This window comes from Bombina bombina, chromosome 6 (genome assembly GCF_027579735.1).
Source record: "Bombina bombina isolate aBomBom1 chromosome 6, aBomBom1.pri, whole genome shotgun sequence".
Taxonomy (NCBI): Eukaryota; Metazoa; Chordata; class Amphibia; order Anura; family Bombinatoridae; genus Bombina; species Bombina bombina.
Window position 1 is genome coordinate 738263995 of NC_069504.1, and position 26708 is coordinate 738290702.

Sequence of the window (26708 nt, forward strand, 5' to 3'; positions counted from 1 at the left end):
CTTCCTGTAGTGCAATGGTGCTCTCTCAACAAAGAATATCAAAGGTATTAAGTAAATTGGATCATTGAAGCAAATTGGATTGTGGTTTAAAATTGAATGCTCTATCTGAAACATGAAATAAAAAAATGTGGCTTACTATTCCTTAAAAAATAAAGGGTCTTGGGGGTCAGATCTAGGCCTTTTTTATGGACATTTTTATGTGCCCAGAGCCCCCTTATTAAAAAATATGTGTTTTACTTTTATTATTCTTTTTTGTGTGCATTACATACCCCCATGTTATCCACCATTTTAAAGATCAATTGCCTTTTAAATGGTGGGTCTTGGGGGGTTTATTGGGCTTAAGGAAGCTGAAATTTAGGGGTTTGAATACTTACCTCCACCTAGCTCCATGACGCTCCTCTATCCACTTCCTGGTCTCCAGGTTGATGGCATCAGCATCACCAGATAGACAAGGTGATGCAGAAATCTTAGCAACCTCATACAGGGCTTTAACTGCAGAGGGGGTCCATGATCAGCTCCAAAATGGCCCCCCGGTGACAACACATGGTTGTCATCCACAGTTAAGGCATTAAATGGATGACGACCACGTGTTGTCACCTGCAGTTAAAGGGCCATTGAACTCAAAATTGAATCCCATATAGGGCCAGATTACAAGTGGAGCGCTAATTTATTGCGAGCCCGAAAATGGGCAAATTCACCCGTTTACGGGCGTGCGATAAATAACCAGCTATTAAAAGTGGTTAGTTATTGCTACCGTAAGCTTGTGGTAGCAATTGGCGCTCAGAAAATTAACCAGAGGTCAGACCAATTGCCCCAAAAATACAGTGTGGTAATCTTTATTAGAAAATAAAAAAATGGTAGCATCTTTATTTTTTAAATAAAGTAACTGCACGCGCAGTTATAAAGGGCTAAAGTTGGGGGAAGTGGGGTGTTAGAAAAAAACGGCACTGAAAAGGTGGTTTATGGGAACCGTGTGTTCCCAGTAAATATATATATATATATATATATATACACACTGTATACAGGGCTCAAAATTTCAGGTCGTAATCTACTAGTTAAGCAAAAATGTTACTCGCCACTTCTGGTCCAACCCACTACCTGCCCACACCACTACCACCCCCACCCCCCCCCCCTATTTGCATATGTTCATCCATTGTAAAAACAGATTATTGTGCAGTCATTGTTAATATTTTTTATTTTATACCTTAACAAATTAAATAATGCTATATACAGTAATAGATTATCAAAAATAAGTGCATTGCAGTTAGCAACATCAACTTGATGGTTGTGGGTAAGACAACAGCTGGCTAGAAATAGGTAGTTGTTGAAGTGAGAGTGTGGAATAAGATAATGCTGACAGTCATGGAGATTTTCTTTTAAACATTATAATCTCTCCCTTCTCTCTCTTAACTATCTTTCTCCCCTCCCTCCTCTCTTCAATCTCTCTTTTTACCCTCTCCCTTATCACTCGGCATATTTTCTCTTTATTTTTCTCTCTCTCATATATTTTTACAGATTTTTTTTTCTTAACTCACTCATAAATCTATCTTCTTCTCCTCTATTACTTTTCCTCTCCAATCTCTCTCTCTCTGCCCCGTTTACCCTGTCAGAAGTAACAATCTAAGCACTAACGCTGTTCCTCCAGCCATAGAGGAATAACATATCCATGCCCTTTTCTAGAATATATAATATCCTTTCAGATAATATTTTTAGCACATAGCCCAAAATGTGTGTTTGTCAATGCTGCAGTAGGAGTGTACATTTAGCAAATGTGCTAACTTTGCTACTTACAACACGCAACCAGACTTTAGACCCTGAGTGAATGTTGATTTAACATTCACTCACTAAATTCCACTCGCCACCATTACATTTCCACTCGCCAATGGCTAGTAAAGAGTGGAAATTTTGAGCCCTGCTGTATATATATATATATATTTGTGTGTTTATATAAACAAATAAATATATATGTATATATTCATATATATTCAAATTTGCTGCCCATTGGTGCCCGACTTATCCCCTTCGCTCGCTAGTTCTCATGCCGTGTCTCAGAGCCTATGGAAGCGCACTCATTTGTGTGTGCTGATATTACTAAGTTGAGCCCAAATATCGCTTTTGCAGAAGCAATATTTTACGCTCAACTTGTAATCTGGCCTATAATATGTTTAACAAAAGAAAACAGATCAACACTGTGGTGCACATTCATTTTTATTATTTGCCTACTTTTGCGGTAAAATACATCTGAAAATGATGCTTGTTCTACTTCCCCCAGAGAGACAGTAGCGCCTCAATCATACTTAAAAGGATGGTAAAGTCAAACATGATTCAGATAGAACATACACTTTTAAACAGCTTTCCAATTTACTTCTATTATCTAATTTGCTTCATTCTTTTGGTATCTTGTTGAAAAGCATACCTAGGTAGGCTCGGGAGCAGCAATGCAGTACTGGGAGCTAGCTGCTGATTGGCAACGGCACATGTATACCTCTTGTCATAGGCTCATCGTATGTGCACAGGTAACTTTCAGTAGTGCATTGCTGCTCCTTCAGCAAATGATGCCAAGGAAAAAAAAAACAATTGATAATAGAAGTAAATTAGAAAGTTGTTTAAAACTGTATACAAAAGGGATATAAAACCCAAAACATTTATTTTGTGATACAAACAGAGCATATACAGGACTTTTAAAAAAAACTTTTCAATTTACTTCTATTGTTCTTCTTTATTAAAGAGATACCTAGGTAGTGTCTGTAGCACCACATGGCAGGAAATAGTGCTGCCATCTATTGCTCTTACAAATGGAAAACATTCTTTAAAAAAACATAAGGATCCTATTAAGTTACAACAGAAAGTAAAAAACAACAAGAGTAGAATACACAAATATAAGTCCAATTTGACACACAAACAAAAAATGGCTTTAAAACAACTGGAGGATACCAAAGATCTAACTATCACCCCTGCTGACAAGGGTGGATCAATAGTGGAACAAAAACATGAAAGATTAGCACCAAGAGGCACTTAGACAACTTAGTGACACCAACACATACAAGAAACTACAAGGGAACCCCACTCACAAATACCAGAAAGAGATAAAAACAACTGTTGGACTGAGGAGAACATCTAGGTATTATAGATAAAAAACAAAGTGAATACCTGTATATAAACAAACCGATGACAGCAAATTTCCGCCTAGTACCTAAAATTCATAAAAATTCAACTAGTCCCCCAGGATGACCAACAGTATCTGGTGTAGGATCTATGGGTGAACACTTAGGTGAGTGGTTGGATAATATCCTTCAGCCACTTGTAGTGACACTACTGAGCTATGTGAGAGATACCACACATTTCTTAAAGGGACAGTCTACACCAGAATTGTTATTGTTTTGAAAGATAGATAATCCCTTTATTACCCATTCCCCAGTTTTGCATAACCAACACAGTTAGAATAATATACTTTTAACCTCTGTGATTATCTTGTATCTAAGCCTCTGCAAACTGCCCCTTTTTCAGTTCTTTTGACAGACTTGCAGTCTAGCCAATCAGTGCCTGCTCCCAGATAACTTCACGAGCACAGTGTTATCTATATGAAATACGTGAACTAACAGTGGTGAAAAACTGTTAAAATGCAATCTGAAAAGAGGTGGACTTAAAGGTCTAGTAAATTAGCATATGAACCTCCTAGGTTAAGCTTTTAACTAAGAATACCAAGAGAACAAAGCAAAATTGGTGATAAAAGTAAATTGGAAAATTGTTTAAAATTACATGCTCTATCTGAATCATGAAAGTTTATTTTGGCCTAGACTGTCCCTTTAAACATTATGGAAAAATAAGTGTGGTGTTGTCAATCCAAGTGGCTGACTATAGACATCTTCTACCTATACACATGTATTCCACATGAGCTGGCGATAAAAGCTGTGGAATACTATTTACTTCTAAAAAGTAACCTTGCCCCTGAACTAATTTAATTTGTCTTAGAAGTATTACAGTTCCTTCTCTCTCACAATTTATTTCTATTTGTCCACCACTACCTCTAAGTATGTGGAACAGCGATGGGGGTGAAATTCGCCCCATCGTATGCAAATCTGTTCTTGGGGTGGTTTGAATCAACTTAAATTTATGGAGATACAAATCCCTTCCATATGCTTATGCAAGTCTTTGCTAGATACATAGAAGATAGTATAATAATATGGAATGGCTCTGAAAAACAAGAGCCATTTTAACATATTTGAATTCAAATGACATGAATTTAAAATCCACCCATTTGCTTGACAAGAGTAAGATACAGTACTTGGATATTTGTTTAATAGGCAAGGATAACAAAATCTCTGCAGAACTCTATAGAAAGGAGATTGCTGGTAACACCATCCTAAGAGCAGATTCTTGTCATCCACAACATCTTAAGAAAGGCATTCCAAAAGGCCAACTTATTAAGGAGAATTTCTATAAACCTATCTAGTTACAACAAACACTCTATGTAACTCATAGAGAGATTAGTGGACAGAGGTTACAATAAAAAAGTCTAATGCAAATGAGATTAGAAATTGGCAAACTTAAATGGACATGAAACCCCAATTTTTCTCTTTCATAATTTAGAAAGAGTGTGCAATTTTAAACAACTTTCTAATTAGGCTCAGTAGTTGCTGATTGGTGGGTGCACATAGAGGCCTCGTGTGATCACTGATTGACTCACCCATATGCATTGCTATTTCTTCAACAAAGGATATCTAAAAAATAAAACAAATTAGATAATAGAAGTAAAATTGAATGTTGCTTAACATTGTATTCTCTAACTGAACCATGAAAGAACATTTTTGGGTTTAGTGTCAATTTAATAAAAACTCTCTATTAAAACAAACAAAACTTTAAAATCAAAAACAAGAGAACAACCAAAAAAAAAAAAGAAACAAATTAATTTTGCAACACAGTTATAGCAACCAATTTGGAATTCAAATCATCATACAAAAACCTTGGTATTTTATTGTTAGAACCACAATGCAAACCAATCCTACAGAAAGGTGTACATAGAAAACCAGTGTAGAGAAAACTGGCTAACCAGAAAAGTTTTTTCAGATGTGGGAGACTGTAATGTTTGTGCACATTGCATCACAGGTTCTGAGGTGAATTCAACATTTACTAACTTTGTCCACCATATAAAATATAGGTAGGATTGTTGTTCAAAGTATATGATCTACCTCATAACCTGTGGAGTTTGTGGCAAACAATATACAGGTCCTACAAACAGGAACCTAAAATATAGGATTTGTGAACATCCAGCAAATCAAAGAAGAGGTAATAGATATAGACAGTTTTAGATAGAGAAGTACAATTGATTTTTTTAAACTTGGTACAAAAGAACCTATGGGTATGAATCTAAGGTGGGACCTGTATCTTTACCAGGGGATGTAATAACCACGTATTTAATTATCTATTATCCATAATATACTTCTAATCAATTTCCTACTCGTAAGTACAGTTACAATAATAATAGGTACAGTCTCAACAATAATTTATAAATTTATAAATATATAATATACAACTTGTAATAGTATGTTTGGTATTATCACACAGTCTATCCTTCGGAATACAATAACTGTATGCGCATCCTTGAACTTGTTTCTTTCAATATAATGAAATTGAATACAATACAAAGTAAGGGAATCTCAAGTCTAGAAAATGTAATTCCTGTTAGGTTAACAGTCACATACATTGCAACATATTGGAATCAAATTTTTCTTGAATATAATGTTGTTCATTTCCTATGTAAATATGTCCTTATTTTGCTTTTAATAGTTTTTTCATCCTGATTTTTAGCATGTAGTTGCCAACATTGCACTCAACTGAACATTAAGAGTTAATTATAACACAAGCCGATGTATTACAGATTTGTGAATCTTTGTTTCTGCTTACATTTGTCTCCAATTGAGTGCAATTGTGGCAGAACATTTCACGGCTAGGGGCAGGACTTTACAGTTTTGTATACCTGGGTGTACCTGTCTTAGCCAATCTTTGAGAAAGCGCCAGACATGCATGAAACGCGCCATATGACGTAGCTCCTAGCTAACCGCTACTCTGAGTTTATTCGCTTCAATGCATATCAATAAAGGACGACTTTTACCCATTTTACTAAGGCTGCTTATATAGACTTATGTCTTGCTATTGAAGTTTACTACTGAAATGTGTTACCTTGTTCAGGAGTTACCCCTGTTTCTTTGTAACATTCTTTCAAAACTGCTCCCCATATAGTGCTCCAAACACATGCACGCTCTTGAGCTTGCACCTTCTGCTTTTTAACAAAAGATACCAAGGGAACAAAGAAAATTGAAAATAGGAGTAAATTAGAAAGTTGTTTCAAATTACATGCTCTATCTGAACCATGAAAGAAAAAAAAAATGGGTTTCATGTCCCTTTAAATTACTGATATATGCTATGCAGTTATAAAAATAATAATAATATTTAACGTTCATGCCTCCTTAAGAAATTGGTCCTTCATAAATGATGTGATGTACTTTTGTGTTTCTCTTTTTCCATATCAGTTTTGTGAAGCACAGAGAGACTAGGTTAAAGGGACATAATACTCATATGCTAAATCACTTGAAACTGATGCAGTATAACTGTAAAAAGCTGACAGGAAAATATCACCTGAGCATCTCTATGTAAAAAAGGAAGATATTTACCTCACAATTTCCTCAGCTCAGCAGAGTAAGTTCTGTGTAAAAAGTTATACTCAGCTGCTCCCAGCTGCAGGTAAAAAATTTTAAAAAAATGAAGAAATGAACAGCAGCCAATCAGCATCAGCAGTGCTGAGGTCATGAACTCTTACTGTGATCTTATGAGATTTGACTTAACTCTCATGAGATTTCATAGTAAGCTTCCTTTACCTGATTGGTGAAATAATATGAGAGTGCACGATGCTAGTCCCTTCAGATGTCCCAGGACAAACACACTAAAATGCTGCTTAGAAATCCTTTACAATGGGAGGTGGCTACTGAGGAACTTTTGAGGTAAAATATCTTTCTTTTTTACATAGAGATGTTCAGGTGATATTTTCTAGACAGCTTTTTACAGCTATGCTGCATCACTTTCAAGTGTTTAAACATTTGGGTATTATGGCCCTTTAAGTTATTTTTTTTGTAATGCAGTTACTGACTCAACGTGACGTTTCCCTTGTTTCTTATTTCAGATTCAGAAGATAGTGACAAGGACAGTGATGATGGTCACCGATCGAATAACGCAAATAGAAGCATTCCTATATCAAGTAAGTCTGGGTGAGTACTTGCAAAATGTTACATACTCTACCTGTAGAACCACTACACAAAAAAATTAAAGTGATGCAGGGGCGTATTATGGCCTAGGCCAACAAGGCCGGTGCCTAGGGAGGCAGATTTTGGAGGGGCAGCACATCTGTCCTATCCTCTCTCTAAAGCCAGCACACAGTGCAGTGAGCGATAAAGTGCAGGCTCTTGCAGAGAAGACAACGCACGTGCGCTGATTAAGGTCGCTCTTTACAGGCAGTGCTCCTTTAAACCGTCTGTGCACTGCGTCTGTGCACTGCTTAGATCAGCTTGTGATGTCTAATCATAAACTTTCAGCACTAATGTATGTTAGCTACTAATAACTAGCTTTCTTTGCATTCACAAACCCACAGAGAAAATAGTAAATGGACAATTAAAAAGTTTAATTACTTGAATGATGGTAATTACTGTATGTTGTTGCATGTGAAGGGCAGTGATTGTTTCAAAGCGTATTCTTCTTTCCCTCCCTTCCTCTCTCCCTTCTCCCTCCCTTCCTCAACTCCCTCCCTTCTTTCTTTCCCTCCATCCCTTCTTTCTCTCAACTCCTTCCCTTGTTCTCTTCTTTCACTCCTTTCTTGCCCTCCCTTCTTTCCCTTCCACCTTTTCTCCTCTCCCTCCCCACTTTTCTCTTCTCTCTCTCTCTCCCTCCCTTCTTTCCTTTCCGTCCCTTTTCTCTTCTCCCCTTCTTTTCTCTCAGGGAGAAAATCTTATGAGATGCATGCAATTCAACCAACTTGTATGCAAGTGTTTTGCTAGCCCATGTTCTTTTAAAATGTTATGAAATAAAAAACAAAAAACATTTTACACACTAGCCCCAAAAAATATTAAGGGAAAAAAAGTCCTAAAACCTTTGAGGGGGGGGGGGGGGGGGGGGGGGCAACAACATTTTGAGTGCCTAGGGCAGCACAAAAACTAAATATGCCACTGAAGTGATGGTAAACTTTACATGCAAAGGGTAGGGGGTAGAAGTGTCACACAAACAATCTAAGTGTATATAGTAGAAAAAGTTTACAGTTTAATAAAAAAAAAAGACAAATGCACACTTACAATAACATGCCTCACTTCAAGCTGAGGACCACTTATAAGGCACATAAATATAAAAGCTGTAGGGAGCTGTCCTCTGTATCTCTGAGTCCCACAGTGCTGGCCAGGCAGAAGTCCCTTCGTAATGATCCTTCACACAAATGGTGGCTGTGATTCATACAAGGATTCTCTCTGTAGCAAGCAGCCCTCTTTCACTGGACACTCAGACAGGGATAACTAATATCCAATATGGGTTACAGCAATCAAACAACTGTAAAGCACACGCTTCAATAGGTGGGCGTGGCCTAACGCGTTTCACAGGTCCAATCCTGCTTCGTCAGTTACATGTTTTAAAATCGGGTAAGGAATCTAAGCAATATTTTAGAGGGACTTTAATTGACCACTTTAAAATGAAGATGCGCTGTAACTTTTTAATCAACAGTTTGTGAGCTAACTGTTTTGATGGTTCTCCAATCGGCACTCTAGTCATATGGCACTCACACTATTTTTTTTGTAGCTAAATCGCCGATTAAAGAACAGTCAAATCCGTTAGCTCACAAAAAATTTGAGTTTTGAAGTGGGCGCCTGGAGCGCGGGGTATTACAATGGAACAGCAAGATTAAAAAGTAAGTTACAGCGCATTTTCATTTGAAGTGATCAATTAAAGTCCACCTAAAATATTGCTTAGATTCCAGACATGAATTTAAAACATTCAAAGTTTGTCACTTTAAGCACTTTTCATACTACTATTTAATATGTTCGCTCTAGTTTGTGTTACAGAGTCTCCAAACATACTACTCCCAAACATGTCTTAATCTTTCTAAGGCCAACTTCCTATACTTGTTTTGTAAAGCATTGATTTATTATCTCTATAAAAGGAAATAAATGCCTCACTCTGTTTTTGCAGAGCATTACATAATTTTATTGTCTCTGTTGCAGTTTCAATGAGGATGTGAAGTGGAATCATAATGAGTCAGGAAACCTCACAGACACTGGAGTTCCAGTCTCATGGAAGACCAGACAAACACTTAGTCCGGCCCCCAGAGAGCATCCTTTATCACCAAGCTCATCTTTCAACAATTCACACACATATCTCAGTCCCCCATCTAGACATACTTCGCTGAACTACTCCTCCAGAGATGCACAGAAAATCCCAAACCCATCATCTGAGGGGAAATACTATACTCTTGGCTCTTCTAATAACCCATACCATTCATTAAACATGACTCCAATGGAAACTCCATCTTTAAAAAGGACTACAACAAGCAAACCACAGCAGATAGTCCATGCTCCTGACTTCCCATATGCAACATTGCCCAAGTGTTCTAAAGAGTCACTAAGGTCACATGAAGATACAACCATCTCCATGAAGGTACAACCACCACAAATGACATCACGCAGGGAACTACATCCTTCTTTGAGCCCCACACATGAAAAAATTAAGTTTTCATTAAACACAGAAGAGCCAATAGGTTGTCAAAGCTCTGCATCTGATACCCTGGTAAGTGACGTTTATTACTGAAATGTATTTTAGCTCCTTGTCATTCTGACTGATTGGACGTTGGCCCATACTTCTTATTTATTGCATTTCTAAACAAAACATAGGCATTTAAAGTCGGAGCAGCCCACATCAGTTAGACCTCTGTCAGCTAGGTACCCACAATACACCAGATCTCTCGTCCTGCAGCATCTCTGCTTAACAGCCAGGCAGGAAATGCACTTTATCCATTACAAAATAGGCAGACTGTAAACGCTTTCTTACTGTTACCCATATTAATAGAGGGTGGTGTATAGCAACAAGGCCCACATAACAGCTTGGTCCGCTGGGCATTTGCCCTGAATGCCCTATGGCCAGTCTGGGATGGATAGAGTGCCAAATTGGGTATGTGGAACTGCTGTGTACATAAAACACGTTGCAATATGATATATGCTAAGAGTGTTGAGTTTATGATACAAATTCCTAAGGTGCCTCTCAAAGTACATTTCTTGGCAACAACACACTGCTTGGTTTCATTTTCTTCAATTGTATTACTCAAGTTATTTTTCTCAAAGTTATAGCCAAGTTTGGCCACACACTCAAGAAAGGTGCACCACCCCTTATATACACAGTACATGTAAACTTATATACATTTCTGCCAAGACGACTAATGTAACCTTTGCACTTAAAGGGACAGAAAACACTGACATTGTTATATAATGTTTAGTTATACATAATGAAACTACTTTGCAATATATGTCCATTATTTATTTTGTCCTCTTTTCATGTAATTTAGCTCTGAAAATTGAGCAGTTTCTAATACTCAGAATTTGAAATGCACTCTGCTGTGTTTTCAAGGCTAACTCTGCTACATATATGTCCCTAAGTGACTTTAACTGATAACAACTGCAGATAAATGCATTTTATACTAAACTTTATGACAGTAGTTAGCCTGGTAGTCTGTTGACTAAAGCCCAGATTGGCTCCTCCAAATAAGGCAAATAGTGGGTGGAGTTTGGCTATTGAACACTAATTGCAGTAAAAAAATATGTTTATTTGTTTTAAAAATGTTAAGATTTGGCCGATATGTTATTTTATAGCAACACAACAGAAATGTCTTGTAATTACATGGTGTTTACTGTTCCTTTAAAGGGACATGATACATACATTTTCTTAATCATTCAGAGCATACAATTAAAAAAAAACATTCCAATTTACTTCTATTGCTATCTTGGTATCCTTTGTTGAAAAGCAGGAAGGTAGGCTTAGGATTGTGCACAGGTCTACAGCATTATATGCAGTAGTACTTCCTGCATGTACTGCTCCAGACACGTGCACACTATCTACCTACTATCTACTATTTATCATCTTCCACAAACGATACCCATAGAATTTAGAAAATTTGAGAATAGAAGTAAATTGTACGCTCTGTCTGAATCATGAAAGGAAACCAAGAAATAGTATAGGACTATTGTACACTTCTATATATAATATCAATTCACCATGTAAAAGAAAGAAAATAGTATCTATAAAAACAAATATATTATACCCTATAGTGGGTAATATTTACTTAAAGGGACAGCAAACTCCAGAATTGTTCTCGTTTAAAAAGATAGATAATCCCTTTATTACCCATATGGCACACATGAACTAGCACTGCCTAGTATTGAAAAACTGTCAAAATTCACTGAGATAAGTGGCTGCCTTCAACAGCTTAGAAATCAGCATATGAGTCTACCTAGGTTTAGCTTTCAAGAAAGAATACCAAGACAACAAAGCAAATTTGATGATAAAAGTAAATTGGAAAGTTGTTTAAAATTGCATGCCCTATCTGAATCATGAAAGTTTAATTTTGACTGGACTGCCCTTTAATTAAAATCACAATGCAAACATATATAGAAATGCAGAGTATAGAAAACATATAATTGGAAAAAGTTTAAAGATCTCATCATAAAGAGATATATCAGCCCTTTAATAGAAAAAATAAACAAAAAAAAAATTATATAAATTGTTTTTATATATCCCTGGGGAATTTTTCTATACTTTTTATTTTTCTATACTTATACATTGTGATTTGATTATTATTGGATAAATATTACTCACTAAAGGCTTTGATATTTGATTGTTTACATAAATACTATTTGACTGATATATACCTACTCCAGCTTGCTCCTGTTTGTGTAAAGGGTCTTTTCATATGCAGGGGAGGGGGAGAGTGTCTGCTCTTTTTGCTTTCCAGACCCTTTCACTGGGTGTCCCAGCCTAACCTCATCAACCGTGCTAAACTTGGGGCTTCTAAGTAAATTTTTAAAAGGTTTTATATTGGATTTATATCAGCATCTGTGCATATTCTTCTTTATAGTAGTGTCTATTACATGCAGCTATATAGAAATTATAAATTACTCAGCAGTTGTAAAAAATACATTTTCTTTCTTTTAACTTTATTTTTGCAGTTTCTATTACTTCCTGTCAGAGGCCTACAAGGATGATGGGGTTTCTACAGATAGGCATATCTAGCCTGATTTAATAAAACTTCTAGAGTAAAACGAGCTGGTTCAGTGAATGATGCAAACACAGGAAGCAAGGTTCTGCCCATGCTCAGAAGAGGCATAATGCAACCTAAATTCTCATCATGTCCGCTCACTTATCTAGCTGTAGGCATGGGCTACACTGAGAATTTATATGTGCTCATTTTGCAAGAAAACAAGTTGTTTTCTCTTTTTGACACAATCTGTTTCTTTCTACGTTTATATTGAATTAACATATATATATTTTTTAAAAATGGCAATGTTTCATATCCCTTTAAGTTTAGATATTGGGGTTGATTTATCAAAGGCTTCAGCGGCCTTTCGACCCCCTAGGACTCCAGGTTCTCACAGGAGAACCTGCAGTCCGTATTTAACAAGCAGCGGTCATTAGACCGCTGCTTTCCTAACCTTTCACCATCTCTAAGGTGGCGAATTTGAATCTCCCCAGACTCGTCCGACCAGGGAGATTGACAATTCCTGTCCGCACGTGATTGGCTGTGCGTGGGCAGGGGGTGGGATTGCATGCGAGCACAAAATAGCGCTTGTGTACAATGCAGAATTCCGCCAGGGGAATTTAGTTCGCTAGAGGCGAGCTGCGGCAGACAGGGGTGTGTATATGCAAGAAGCTGCGTATATGCAAGAAGATTACGTTACTTTGTAGCATGGTGGAAAAACAAGTGCATTAATATTACTTGTGTAGCTTGATAAATCGACCCCGTTTGCTTTTGATGATCAGCAAAAAAAATAATAATCCAGAAAAACCATTTACTCTTTAATTTTACATGTGTAAAAAATACATTTCTCCAGGTTCTAAGAGCTGTGGTTGTGTTAATGCTTATACTATATTAGCTGTGATTATGGATGCAGTTTATAATTAGAAATCATAAAAAAATCTAATTCCTTTATTCTCCTACAGGAAAAGCTGGAAACAGAGTTGCGTCAGTTTACTGAGGAGCTGGAGAGAGACTTGGTGGCTCACAGACATGATCTGGATTATATACCAAAACAAAACAAGGTAGATCGATTGACATATATGGTTGTATACGGATATATCAAGCAGCCATACGAAGGACGTAGATTAGAGTAACAAATCTTATTTTTTTTATATACAATATTTAAAGCAGGGCTTGACAAACCCAGCAGCCTGGGAGCCACTGGCTCCTAACTTTTTGGGTTATTTTCCATAGATCTATATACAGATACCACTGTCTGGTTACTAAATATTCTTACTGGCTCCAACATTTTAAACAGATTTGTCGAATCTTGATTTAAAGGTCATTCTTACTAGCACTTCCAAAACAACAAGAATACACCTAGCCTTAAAGGGCCACTATAATTCTTCTTTTATATATGTATGGCATATGTCTTTTTCTTTCATGATTCTGAGCATACAATTTTAAACAAAGTTCCAACTCACTTCAACTATCTAATTTGCTTAATTCCTTTAGTATCCTTTGTGAAAAGGAAATCTTGGTAGGCTCAGGATCAGCAATGCACTACTGGGAGCTCACATTAGCTCACCCAAAGTGTTCAGCTAGCTCCCAGTAGTACATTGTTGCTTCTCTTCAAAAAGAAGTTGATAATAGAAGTAAATTGTAAAGTTGTTAAAAAATTGTATGTTCTATCTGAATCATGAAAGAAAAAATTGGGTTTCATTTCCCTTTGAAGAAAAAAAAAAAGTCTGCATATAAAATAAATGTTTAAAGGGATACTGAACCCAATTTTTTTTCTTTTGTGATTCAGATAGAGCAGGCAATTTTAAGCAACTTTCTAATTTACTCCTATAATCAATTTTTCTTCATTCTCTTGCTATCTTTATTTGAAAAAGAAGGCATCTAAGCTATTTTTTTGGTTCAGACCATGGACAGCACTTGATTATTGGTGGGTGAATTTATCCACCAATCAGCAAGAACAACCAAGGTTGTTCACCAAAAATGGGCCGGCATCTAAGCTTACATTCTTGCATTTCAAATAAAGATACCAAGAGAATGAAGAAAATTTGATAATAGGAGTAAATTAGAAAGTTGCTTAAAATTGCATGCTCTATCTGAATCACGAAAGAAAAAATTTGGGTTCAGTGTCCCTTTAATAAAAATTTAGGGCCAGATTACGAGTGAAGCGCTATCAGTTACGTGCAAGTGCTAAGGGTTTTATTGTGGGTGTAATTGAGCGCGTTGGGTTTTCCCCTTGTATTACAAGTTGAAAGTAAACGCGATCGCTTGAGCACAATTGAAGTTAACGCACGTCGGGTTAGCATGACCTCGGAGTTCTGGTTAACCGTTTCACGAAACAAAAAAGTACAGTTACACTTGTAATAACCCCATCTAATAAATACATGTGTGTGTTTATATGTGTGTACATTTGTATTTATATGTGGATTTATGTATTTACAGACATATATACACATAAATACATATGTACACATATACAAACATATAAGTATGTATGTATGTATATATATATATATGTGTGTGTTTATATGTGTGTACATATGTATTTATATGTGGATTTATGTATTTACAGACATATATACATAAATACATATGTACACATATACAAACATATAAGTATGTATATATATATATATATATATGTGTGTGTGTGTGGGTGTGTGTTTATATGTGTGTACATATGTACATGTGGATTTATGTATTTACAGACATATATACACATACATATGTACACATATACAAACATATAAGTATGTATGTATGTATATATATATATATATATATATATATATGTGTGTGTGTGTGTTTATATGTGTGTACATATGTATTTATATGTGGATTTATGTATTTACAGACATATATACATAAATACATATGTACACATATACAAACATATAAGTATGTATATATATATATATATGTGTGTGTGTGTGTGTGTGGGTGTGTGTTTATATGTGTGTACATATGTACATGTGGATTTATGTATTTACAGACATATATACACATACATATGTACACATATACAAACATATACGGTAAGTATGTATGTATGTGTATATATATATATATATATGTTTCACAAGGATGATTGGCACCAGAATAAATATAATTTGATCCAGTAAATACACACTTGCTTCAATTAGGGTATATGCAAGTGTGCAGTGCACAGAGGTAGTAATATTATTGATGCTATAACAACAAGAGAAAATCTGGGGCAGAAGTACAAGGTACTTAAAATTCCCTTCCACAAATGCTCCAAAAGACTACCCTTATCTGGCACAATACTATAAGTATCAAAAATAAAAAATCAGAAAAATGCCACCTTGGTATGCAGAAAAATAAGTAATTTAATGTGAATAGAAATATAACAACATTCATATCTAAATATGAATAAAGCCACTATAGCGGTGTAGTAAAGTAGTGTCCACTGCAGAAAAATATCAAAAAATCTATTTGTCTTCAAGGGTACCCTTTGAAAAATTATTATAATAACTTCAGAGCTCACAAAAAGAATTAATTATATATCCATATTAGGGTAAAGTTAAATCCGCAACAGGAGTTAGTATCCCAATGGTAGTTAATTCTTGTCTCCAAATTTCATTGGTAATAAGCAGTCAAAAGCAATAGCAGTAAGTCTAGGTTAGAATAAGACAGTAGCGGTAAGATAGAAGCGCACAAAGCAGTCTCCCCCAGTAATGACAATACAATCCATATAAAGCAGATGCTAGTATAGGCAGGGTTAGTTAGTCAAGCATGTATTTTCTCACCGGTAGTTGTCCAGAATACGTTATCCATATATTTGTATCACGGTAGTGAATATAGGCAGTGTTACTTACCTAACCCTCCTGACGATATCACAACTAGCTCCGATTGCTGGGAGGCCGGTTGCCTGTCGCTATGTACGCTTACCGTATTGATCCGATGCTGTAATGCTGTTTGCGCAGACTTTTACCTCAATGCATATAAGGTTCCTTGTTGACGCTAATCATTAGTTTCCAGTTTCTGTAGTGGAACACATGTAGCTGCCTTATCTTCTCTACTTTATTACACCGCTATAGTGGCTTTATTCATATTTAGATATTATTGTTGTTATATTTCTATTCACATTAAATTACTTATTTTTCTGCATACCAAGGTGGCATTTTTCTGATTTTTTATTTTTGATACTTATAGTATTGTGCCAGATAAGGGTAGTCTTTTGGCGCATTTGTGGAAGGGAATTTTAAGTACCTTGCACTTCTGCCCCAGATTTTCTCTTGTTGTTATAGTATATATATATATATATATATATATATATATATATATGTATATGTGTGTGTGTGTTAATATGTGTGCACATATGTATTTATTTGTGGATTTATGTATTTACAGACTTATACACATATAAATACATATGTACACATATACAGATATATATATATAAGTGCATTGGAGCCCTTTGCAGTCAAGTAGATGAAAACATGTAAAAGCATATTTATGCAATATTCATATTTAATAAAGTGTTATACTGTGTATTTTTTTAAGATTATTTCTCTCCTAAGATATGGTGAGTCCACGGTTTCATCAATTACTGTTGGGAATATCACTCCTGGCCAGCAGGAGGAGGCAAAGAGCACCACAGCAAAGCTGTTAAGTATCACTTACCTTCCCACAACCCCCAGTCATTCTCTTTGCCTTCAGTGTATGGAGGAGGTGAAGTTTTGGTGTCTGAAGAAGATTGGATTTATTTCACTTCAATCAAGATTTTATTATTTTGAAAGCCAGAGTAGGTTTGCTCTGAACTTTCCCTTCAAGATTGGGTCTAGCCGTACTCCATGTTAGTCTCTTCAGTAGGGCAGTGGTGGCTTTTAAGCAGTTAGGAACATGTGAAGTGGGCTTCGCTGCGTTATCCTAACATGTTGCTGCCCTGGTCTAGAAAGCCAGAGTAGGTTTACTCTGTTCTTTCTTTTTTCCACAAGTCTATGTAAGGAGAGCGTCCTTCCATACTGGGTGAGCTGTCCTCCTGCCAGACAGCTACATGCAGGTAAGTGCCTTTTGTCTTCTGGGGCTAGGAGGCTGGCACTGAAGGGGTTAAGACTCTCTGCCCCTTATGTGGGAAAAGACATCCTTAATGGAGGATGGTTAATGGCAGTGAGCAGGCACTACAATTAATGTGACTATGGAGACTTAGGGGTTAACCTCCTTCACGGCCAGAAAGGGGTTAACTCTCTATTGAGGGTTCAGGTCTAATTTTTTAATACCTTGGCTCCTTATAGTTATCTAGAGGACTTAGAGGATAATACTAACCTAAATCTTTTATGCCGTGTTAAAACGTATCTAGAGTATTTTAGAAGATATGTTTTTCTGTTTATTTTCATTAGGGGTTAATCCTTCCCTAATTCGTCTCTAAGGACAATTTTAGACTGTTTGTCTATGCAATTGAATGTGCAAGATAGGTTGTTTCCATCTGAAACTTAAGTCTCCCAGGATGATGCTGTTCAGGCAATGCCACAGCTTTCTCCTTAATCGTCCCAAGCCTCTGTGACGTCACATGCTGTTCCTCTCAATCGCCTGGAGGAGTGTATTTGCCTGCAGATTTTGCAGCTCAGGTATCCTCAGCCGTATCTGCAGCTGCAAAAAAAAAAAAACGCAAGAGGATATTTAAAGATTTAGATAGTAAGGTTTCTGCTCCACGTTCTGCTACACAGGTTGCTCTCTCTCCTAAGTCTGGTGAAGAGGATTCGCCAGTAGCTTCTGTGGGTAAAAGCTCAGATTCGGACAGTATAATTCCTTCATCTGATGCTGAAGTGGTCTCCTTCAGATGTATGTTTCAACACCTCGTGTACTGTTAAAGGAGGTTTTGGCTACTTGGACGACATCGATACCCCTGTCGTTGTCAACCTTTGAAAGTTTTGTGAACTTTATAATTTCTATGATGTTCCTTCCTAGCAGGAAGTGTTTCTAGACGTGCCTTAGATATTTTCACAGGAATAGGAGAAGCTAGGGATACCTTTCTCCCTGTCTCCCATCCTTTAAAGGATTTTCCTAAAAAAGACACTGACTCCATTAAAAATGCACGGTGCCCTAAGTAGAAGGGAGCTTTTCTACTATGGCTCAGAGAACTTCGATCCATATGGAGGGTAGCTGCTCCTTTATGGATCCATGGATAAGAAGCTGAAGGTTTAATTGATCATTTAGAGCAATACCTTGTCTTATTATACTTGCTTTGCGAGGCCACTGAGCATTGTGGCTGAAATCTTGGTCAGCTGAGAAGCCTACCTGTGGCTTAGTGGTACAGCCTAGGCTTTATAGTTCTGCAGTTGCAGGTTTAATATTTTATGTTTCCTCCAAATCCACGCTTTTGGTGTTTCCTTTCAAGGATGAGACCTTGTTTGGACTTGGTCTGGCAGAATTATCCTCTGACTTTACGGATGAAAAAAGGGTTTTTCTACCACACATCAAGAGAGTGAGACTAAAGGAAAGTTTTCCTTTTACTCTTTCTGCATGGTCAGTCATATGTTTTGGAGTCCAATCTAAGATTCCTCCCAGGGGCAGATTTCTCATTCTAGAGTATCTGCAATCCAGGTATGATGAGAGGCATTCATTGAACTGGGTTCAGGACCTTCCTCTCTGGGAGTGATAGTTCCAGTCCCAGTCTGGGAACGGGATCTAGGTATTTACCTGAAGTTTCTCAGGTTCTGACCTTCAAAGTAGTATCCATTTTCCTTTGGTTCAAGAGGTCCTGTTCATAACGAACATAGACCTGAATGATGCGTATTTATTGTTCCCATGATTCAGGATCTTCTCAAGTTTCGGAGTTTTGTCATCCTAGAAAAACTTTTAGGTCTTGGGGTATTGCAAGGGTGCTCTGCTGGACAATATATGATTCAGGTGTCATCCTTCCTTTGAGCAAACTCTCTTTCAGGAGATCTTGTCCAATCTACTTTCCCATGGATGGGAAATGAATCAGGAGAAGAGTTCCCTTGTTCCATCTACAAGTTTGATTTATTTGGGGACCTCAATAGATTCTCTATATAGGAGAAGATTTCTAACAGAGGTCAGATAATCAAGGATTTATTTATTTTCCTCTCTCTGCAGTCTACTGTCTGGTCAACACAAGCTCTAGTGATCCGGGAGATAGCTTAGCCATCTTGCAACCAGAAGGTTGGGAGTTTGGATCTAGCTGCAGTTGATTTTACCTTCACTTTTCAGTGACTCAATGTATGGAGGGAATTGGTCTGATGGTTTTCATGGACATCATTCCCTTTGCTATTTTCCATAAAATGGAGAAAATTCAGATTTTTCTCAGAGGATAGATCTATATCAGTCGACAAGAGACTCTCTCCCGTAGTGGTTTTTCAGGAGTATCTGTCTCAGGGCGCGTGCTTCTGGAGACATTCCTGGGTGATGTGAACACTGACGCCAACCTGCTGGGCTAGGAAGCAGTCTGGGACTTACGGCGCAGGGATTATGGCCTCGGAAGTGTATGCTCTCCTCTTTAACATCTTGGAATTGAGAGTGATTTAAAATGTTCTGATGGCTTGGCCTCAGTCGTCCTTAGCTTGGTTCCAGTCAGACAATATCACCTCAATAGTTTACATCAACCACCAGGGAGGAACTCTGAGTTCCTTAGCCATGTAGGTGGTGATTTGGATTGTTTAGTGGGTGGAAGCTCACAATTGCTGTCTGTCATCCACTTTCCAAGGGTGGACAATTGGGAATCGGACTTCTGAACAGACAGATATTTCATCCCGTGGGCTCTCTATCTGGAGGTGTTCTCTAGGTAAATATTCAAATGGGGGGTTCCGGAGTTGGCTTCTGAGGGCGTTTCGGCAGAATGCCAAGTTTCCAAGGTACGGTTCATGGTCAAGTGATCCACAAACTGCCCTGATAGATGTTCTGGTGGTTTTCTTGGGATTTCAGTCTTGCATACCTATTTCCTCTGTTTGCTCCCCTTCCACAAGTCAGTTTTCCTATCAAACAGGAGAGAGCGTCAGTGATTCTATTAGCCCCTGTGTGGCCTCGCAGGATCTGGTATGTAGACCTAGTGGAAATGTCGTCCCTCCCACCTTGGAGACTGTCTCTGAGGAAGGACCTTCTGATTCAGGGTCCCTTCCTTCATCCAAATCTCGTTTCTCTGAAGCTGACTGCTTGGATATGGAGATATGGCGTCAATATCTTTACTGGTGTGAATCCAAGGGTCACTCTTGGAGAAGGGTCAGGATTCCTAGGATTTTGTCTTTTCTCCAGGAAGGTCTGGAGAAGGGTTTGTCAGTCAGTACCCTGAAGGGTCAGATTTCTGCATTTTCTATTTTGCTACATAAACGTCTGGTGGACGTGCCAGATGTGCAATCTTTTTGTCAGGCCTTTGTCAGAATCAGCCCTGTGTTTAAGTCTGTTGCTCCTCCTTGGAGCCTTAACCTTGTTCTTAAAGTTTTGCAGCAGGCTCCGTTTGAGCCATTGCTTTCCATAGATATTAAGTTGTTATCTTTGAAGGTTTTTTTTTTATTGCTATCTCTTCTGCTCGGAGAGTGTTGGAACTCTCAGCTTTGCAGTGTTATTCGCCTTATCTTATCTTTCTTGCCGATAAGGCGGTTCTTCGTACTGAGTTAGGTTCCTTCCTAAAGTGGTTTCGGACAGAAAGATTAATCAGGAAATTGTTGTTCCTAGTCCTTTTCATAAAGAACGTTTGTTGCACAACTCGGAGGTTGTGCATCCTTTTTTTTTACAGGCGACTAAGGATTTTCGCCAGTCTTCTGCCCTGTTTGTTTCTCAGGGAAGCATAAAGGTCAGAAAGCTTCTGCTACTTCTCTTTCTCTCTGGTTGAGAAGCATAATTCGTTTTGTTTATGATAGAATTACGGCTCATTCCACGAGAGCTGTCTCCTCTTCTTGGGTTTCAAAAATTAAGCTTCTGTGGAGCAGATCTGCAAGGCTGCAACTTGGCTCTTTTTGCATACTCTTTCCAAATTTTCCAAATTTGATTCTCTTGCCTCGGACGAGGCGTCTTTTGGGGGTAAGGTTCTTCAAGCAGCTGGGCCTTCTGTTTAAGTCGGTCTGTATTGTCTGTAATTGATGAAGCCGTGGACTCACCATATGTTAGGAAAGAAAAGAAAATGTATGCTTACCTGATAAAAAAAAATTCTTTCTGGATATGGTGAGTCCACAGCCCCGCCCTTTATTTCAAGTCAGTTATTTTTTACTAAACCTCAGACACCTCTACACCTTGTGTTACTCCTTTTTTCTCCATTTCCAGTTTGAATGACTGGGGGTTGTGGGAAGGGAAGTGATACTTAACAGCTTTGCTGTGGTGCTCTTTGCCTCCTCCTGCTGGCCAGGAGTGATATTCCCAATAGTAATTGATGAAGCCGTGGACTCACCATATCCAGAAATAAATACATTTATCAGGTAAGCATAAATTTTCTTTTTTTGATCCTGGGCTTTAAATTATTAAAGTTTACAATCATTTTAACGTGTTGAATTTAATCCAAAATGTAATCTTATTAATGGGACACTGTACCCAAATTTTTTCTTTTGTAATTCAGAAAGAGCATGCAATTTTAAGCAACTTTCTAATTTACTCCTATTATCAATTTTTCTTCATTCTTTTGCTATCATTATTTGAAAAAGAAGGCATCTAAGCTTTTTTTTATTTCAGTACTCTGGACAGCACTTTTTTATTGGTGGATGAATTTATCCACCAATCAGCAAGGACAACCCAGGTTGTTCACCAAAAATGGGCCGGCATCTAAACTTACATTCTTGCATTTCAAATAAAGATACCAAGAGAATGAAGAAAATTTGATAATAGGAGTAAATTAGAAAGTTGCTTAAAATGTCATGCTCAATGTGAATCATGAAAGAAAAATTTTGGTTACAGTGTCCCTTTAACTCTTTTAATATCAAAATGTTGGAGAAACCATAATCCCAATAGTTTAGCAAAGCCCATTGCTTATAATATTATCATCACATAGAATCTCTTCAAAACATGAAAAAACTGTAAATATATCATTTCTTTTGTTATTTCACTAGTAAACCCTTTTTTTTGTAGGCCCTTATCTTCTTCCATCTTGACTATTGTAACTTTGCTGTCTAATTCTCATCTTTCATCCCTAAAAACTATACAATAAAACAGCTACTCATGTCATATTTCTCTCTTCCAAATTCCTCCCTTTCTCTGCCCTGCTGAAATCCTGTAACTGACAACCCACTAAATCACACAAACCACAAAAACGTATTGTCCCACACGTCACTCTGGAATATGTTGCTTTTGGGTATATGCCCCTTCTTACACAGCATTTACATTTCCGCTGAAAAATCGCCTACTCAGAAGTCATTCACATAGCTCTCATGTTACAATAGTTATCTCTAGTGCTTATCTCTATACACACACACACATATATATTTATATATATGTATATACACACTCAAAGATATATAAATAAATATATATATATATATATATACACACACACACACAAAGATATATATATATATATCAATGGATATTTTAACTTGCGCTGTGTGAGTTGCAAATGTTAAATCTGCTTGTAAAGTTCCTCCTAGTGTATTTCAAAGCCTGATACATCTAGGGATTCCACTATCACCAATGGAAAAGGAAGTGAAAGATTGTAGTAGAGGGGTCCAGATGAAAACACAAAAAGAACAATTTATGGTGCAGTATGTAAGCACTTGTATGGTGTTTAAAAATGAGTAATAGAATATTGCTCACCTTGTTTGACCTCAAACCTGTGAGGTATGTAGATTGCACGGAAGGGATATTAATCCCTATCTGTGGTAAAGATGTTTTTCTCTCATCGACCTTTTAGAGTATGGTATTCCTCTCGTCAGAGTATGGTATTTGTTCCTTTCTCATCTATGGAGTGTGAAAAAATCCCTTTTGTGAATAAGGGATCTTAGTATAAAGACACAATTATTTGGCTTGTTGATATTAAAAGCAGAAACAATTAACCAGGTTATAAACACACACTGATCAATTGTGTGATATTGTTCAGCAGAAAATTAACACTTCTATGCTGAAGTGCAGTAATAGAAAGTTCCCAAGTATTTAAAAAACAAACAAAACATTTTTGTATTTTATCCGATGTTTGAGGAATGTGTAGATGGTTGTAAATCAGAGTGTATGGCAATAGTATGTCTCTCCATTTGCCAAACACTTGTCCTGTCCTGTTTTTCAAACAGACAATATATTGTGTCTATGGGAGTCCTCAGTATGTACTATAAACTTCTAACACAATGATAGTCCTGTTCTGCAAAATCTGGGTGAAACTCGGTGCTGGTTTGTGTTTAGAAAAATGTTCCAAGAGTTTGTCGGAAGTGCTATCCAGAGTTCTAAACCAAGAAAAAAAGCTTAGATGCCTTCTTTTTCAAATAAAGATAGCAAGAGAACGAGGACAACTTGATAATAGGAGTAAATTAGAAAGTTGCATGCTCTATCTGAATCACGAAAGAAAAAAACTGGGTTTAGTGTCCCTTTAAAAGAAAGAAAAAAAAAACTAGAAAGGAGATATGCAAAGCAAAATTTCTAAAACTAAGGATTTAGAAACAGACTTTATAGATATCACTAACACACCTGCACCAGGAAAAAAAACTCCAGTAGCCAGTACAAGTAATACCACACACTTTTCCCCTAAAACACTTGAAAACACCAATGGTAGAATGAGAACATTTTCAAATAGAAATATTGAAAATGGAAAATACACTACAAATGAAAACAATAAGGTACACCAACTACCTGAACGCTCAAACTACAGATACCATCAAAGGGAAAATAATACAGAGAAATCCAATAGAACTCCAAATGTTAGATTTGATCATCCCAGAAACTATGCACAAGAAAATTGGAGAACACAACAACCTAGAAATAGGTCATATAAGGGGTAATTATGTAGAATCTAACAAACCACATTTTTTAGAGCTAAGAGCCAGAAGAGAGTCTTCTTTCGACTCCCAAAGATACACAAACCCCCCACACAGGACACAAAAAAAGACAGCTAGATCAAACAGAAGGAGAGACTTAGAGGAGGACAGAAGAAACAGAGAAAAAAAAAAGAAAAAATGATAACTAACACCACTACAAACATTGACATAGCTAGAAATGAGAATATAAAACAATTCAATTTATCTAGCCAAAACTTGACAACTGAGGAAGAAAGGCTTGTCATTTGCCCCCACAAATAAACCCAATTCATTTGATCTATCTATAGATACCAGTAAATTTATTTGAAAACTTACTCTTCAAAGACATTTTGCAAAAACAGTTAAAATGGTAGAGAAACTGAGAACCTAGTAGTTTTAAGTCAAGGTGATTCTGAGATTCTAGCAATCATGCAAGATTTAGAGAGAATCCAATCAAGTACTTGTAGAATGTGATAAGCAAACATCAGTAGAAGGTCAAATACCTTTAAAACATAGTACTTTAAAACCTAAGTCCATTTTCTATCCTGTTCACTCAAAAGGTAAACAGCTCTCTCTCTGTGAGGATCTTGTACTACAAGATATTGAGGAGATGTGTAATAATTTTAATTTAAAAAAAAGAAATCTGAGCTTTAAAAAAAAAGATTAGCACGAAAAAACTTAAGCAATAGCAAGATCTGGTCTTTAGACCGGCCGATAAAGGAGGAGGCTTTGTAGTACAGAACTATGGGGACTATATGCTAGAAGCTCATCACATACTCTCTGACAAGCAAATCTATGAGATTTTAAAATCAGACCCTACTGATACATACTTACAGCAGTATCTAGATCTTATAAGGAAAGCTAAAAAGGAATTGATCTTGAAAGAGGATGAATTTAATTTTTTAAAATAGGACACCCCAAAAGTGGCAGTTTTTTATCACCTCCCCAAAGTCCATAAAGACGAGAAGAAACCCCCAGGTAGACCGATTATTTAGAGTATAAATAGCCTCACTAGTCATTTATCCCAATATATAGACAACTTTTTACAACCGGAGGTACCCAAGCTAGAGTCATATTTGCGTGACACTCCACACCTTTTGTCCTTAATAGACATCCTCCCAAAGTATAAAGTTTTTCCTAGAAAAAATAGCAACTACAATAAGAACCAAATACGATTTATTGGAGAGGCAATGGGGGAACACAATTTGCCCCTAATTTTGCCAATTTATATATGGGGCAATTTGAAGAAGTTTATGTATCAAAAAATAATCCATATTTGACAAAAATGTAATTCTGGAAAAGGTTCATAGACGATATTATTATCATCTGGGAAGGAGATGAAAATAAATTTACCACATGCTTAAATACAAACAACATGAACCTCACCTTTACAAAAACTAAGGGTGATAAAACTATAAATTTTCTTGACATTACAATTTTTTGTGAGGACAACACTATCCACACCAAGAATTACACCATAAAAACTGATATGAATGGCTACTTACACGCGACCAGTTGTCACCACCCCAACTGGATCAACAACATACCTTATGGACAGTTGCAGCGAATTAAACGTAATTGTAGTAAAGATCAGGATTTTGAGACAGCAGCTGAAACCCTCAAATTAAAAAAAAAAAAATTAAGAACACGAATAGAAGCACCCTTTGAGAAACAAAAGGTAAAAATAGTGTACAAGAGAACAAAAATATTCAAACTAGATACATCATTATGTATACAAATGGTGCAAGACAAAGAGAAAATTTTGAATAAGCACTGAAGAGTATTGAACAAAGACCCTATATTAGCAAACATCATTAATGAACCTCCAAAAGTGACCTAAAGAAAAAATAAATGTATTAAAAATAGTCTAGCACCTACATCTTTAAGGAGAACCAAAAAGAAAGAAAAAATGCCCCCTATAAAGGATTTTTTAAATGTGGCTGAAAGAACTGTGTATGTTGTAGCCATACAAACAAAAATAAAGAAATGAATAAGTGGATTGTAAAAAATGACACTGAACTAATACCAATAGAGAATTTTCTCAATTGCAAATCTGAATTTGTGGTATACTTATTAGAATGTTCGTGCCAGAAATTCTATGTAGGGCGCACAAAAAGGAGTCTGAAAATGCGAGTGTTAGAACACAAACAATATAAAAGAAGTTTATATAAATTAAGTGTTTAATAGGACACTTCAGTCACACCACAAAAAAACAGGCTGAAAATATAGTTCTAGCAAAATCTGTATGGACAAGTATTTATCCAAGTGTAAATACATAGGTAAAATACAAACAAATATCACCTTCCAAATGTAAATACATAGGTAAAATACAAACAAATATCACCTTCCAAATGTCAATTAAGACCTCTATTCTCTTTATACACATAGCTTTATTCTGTTAAAATAAAGATAATTTAAGAAAGAAAGTGTCAGTTTATGTGTGTAAGTATACTTTCCCAAGGTGCATATTCACTGATACAATCTGACACTCTTTGCACTATGTATTTGACCACAACGATATAAATTCATAGGTAAAACATTGC

General features: G+C 36.7%; 1 protein-coding gene across 4 annotated transcripts in view; it reads left to right on the top strand.

Moving 5' to 3' along the window:
* SORBS3 (sorbin and SH3 domain containing 3) overlaps positions 1-26708 on the top strand; it is a 114549-nt gene that overhangs the window by 12789 nt on the left and 75052 nt on the right. For all 4 annotated transcript variants that reach the window (XM_053717970.1, XM_053717971.1, XM_053717972.1 and 1 more), the window contains 3 exons: positions 7178-7262; positions 9252-9813; positions 13234-13332. In XM_053717970.1, coding sequence (XP_053573945.1) covers positions 7178-7262; positions 9252-9813; positions 13234-13332 — 746 coding nt within the window. The remainder of the gene's footprint in view (positions 1-7177; positions 7263-9251; positions 9814-13233; positions 13333-26708) is intronic.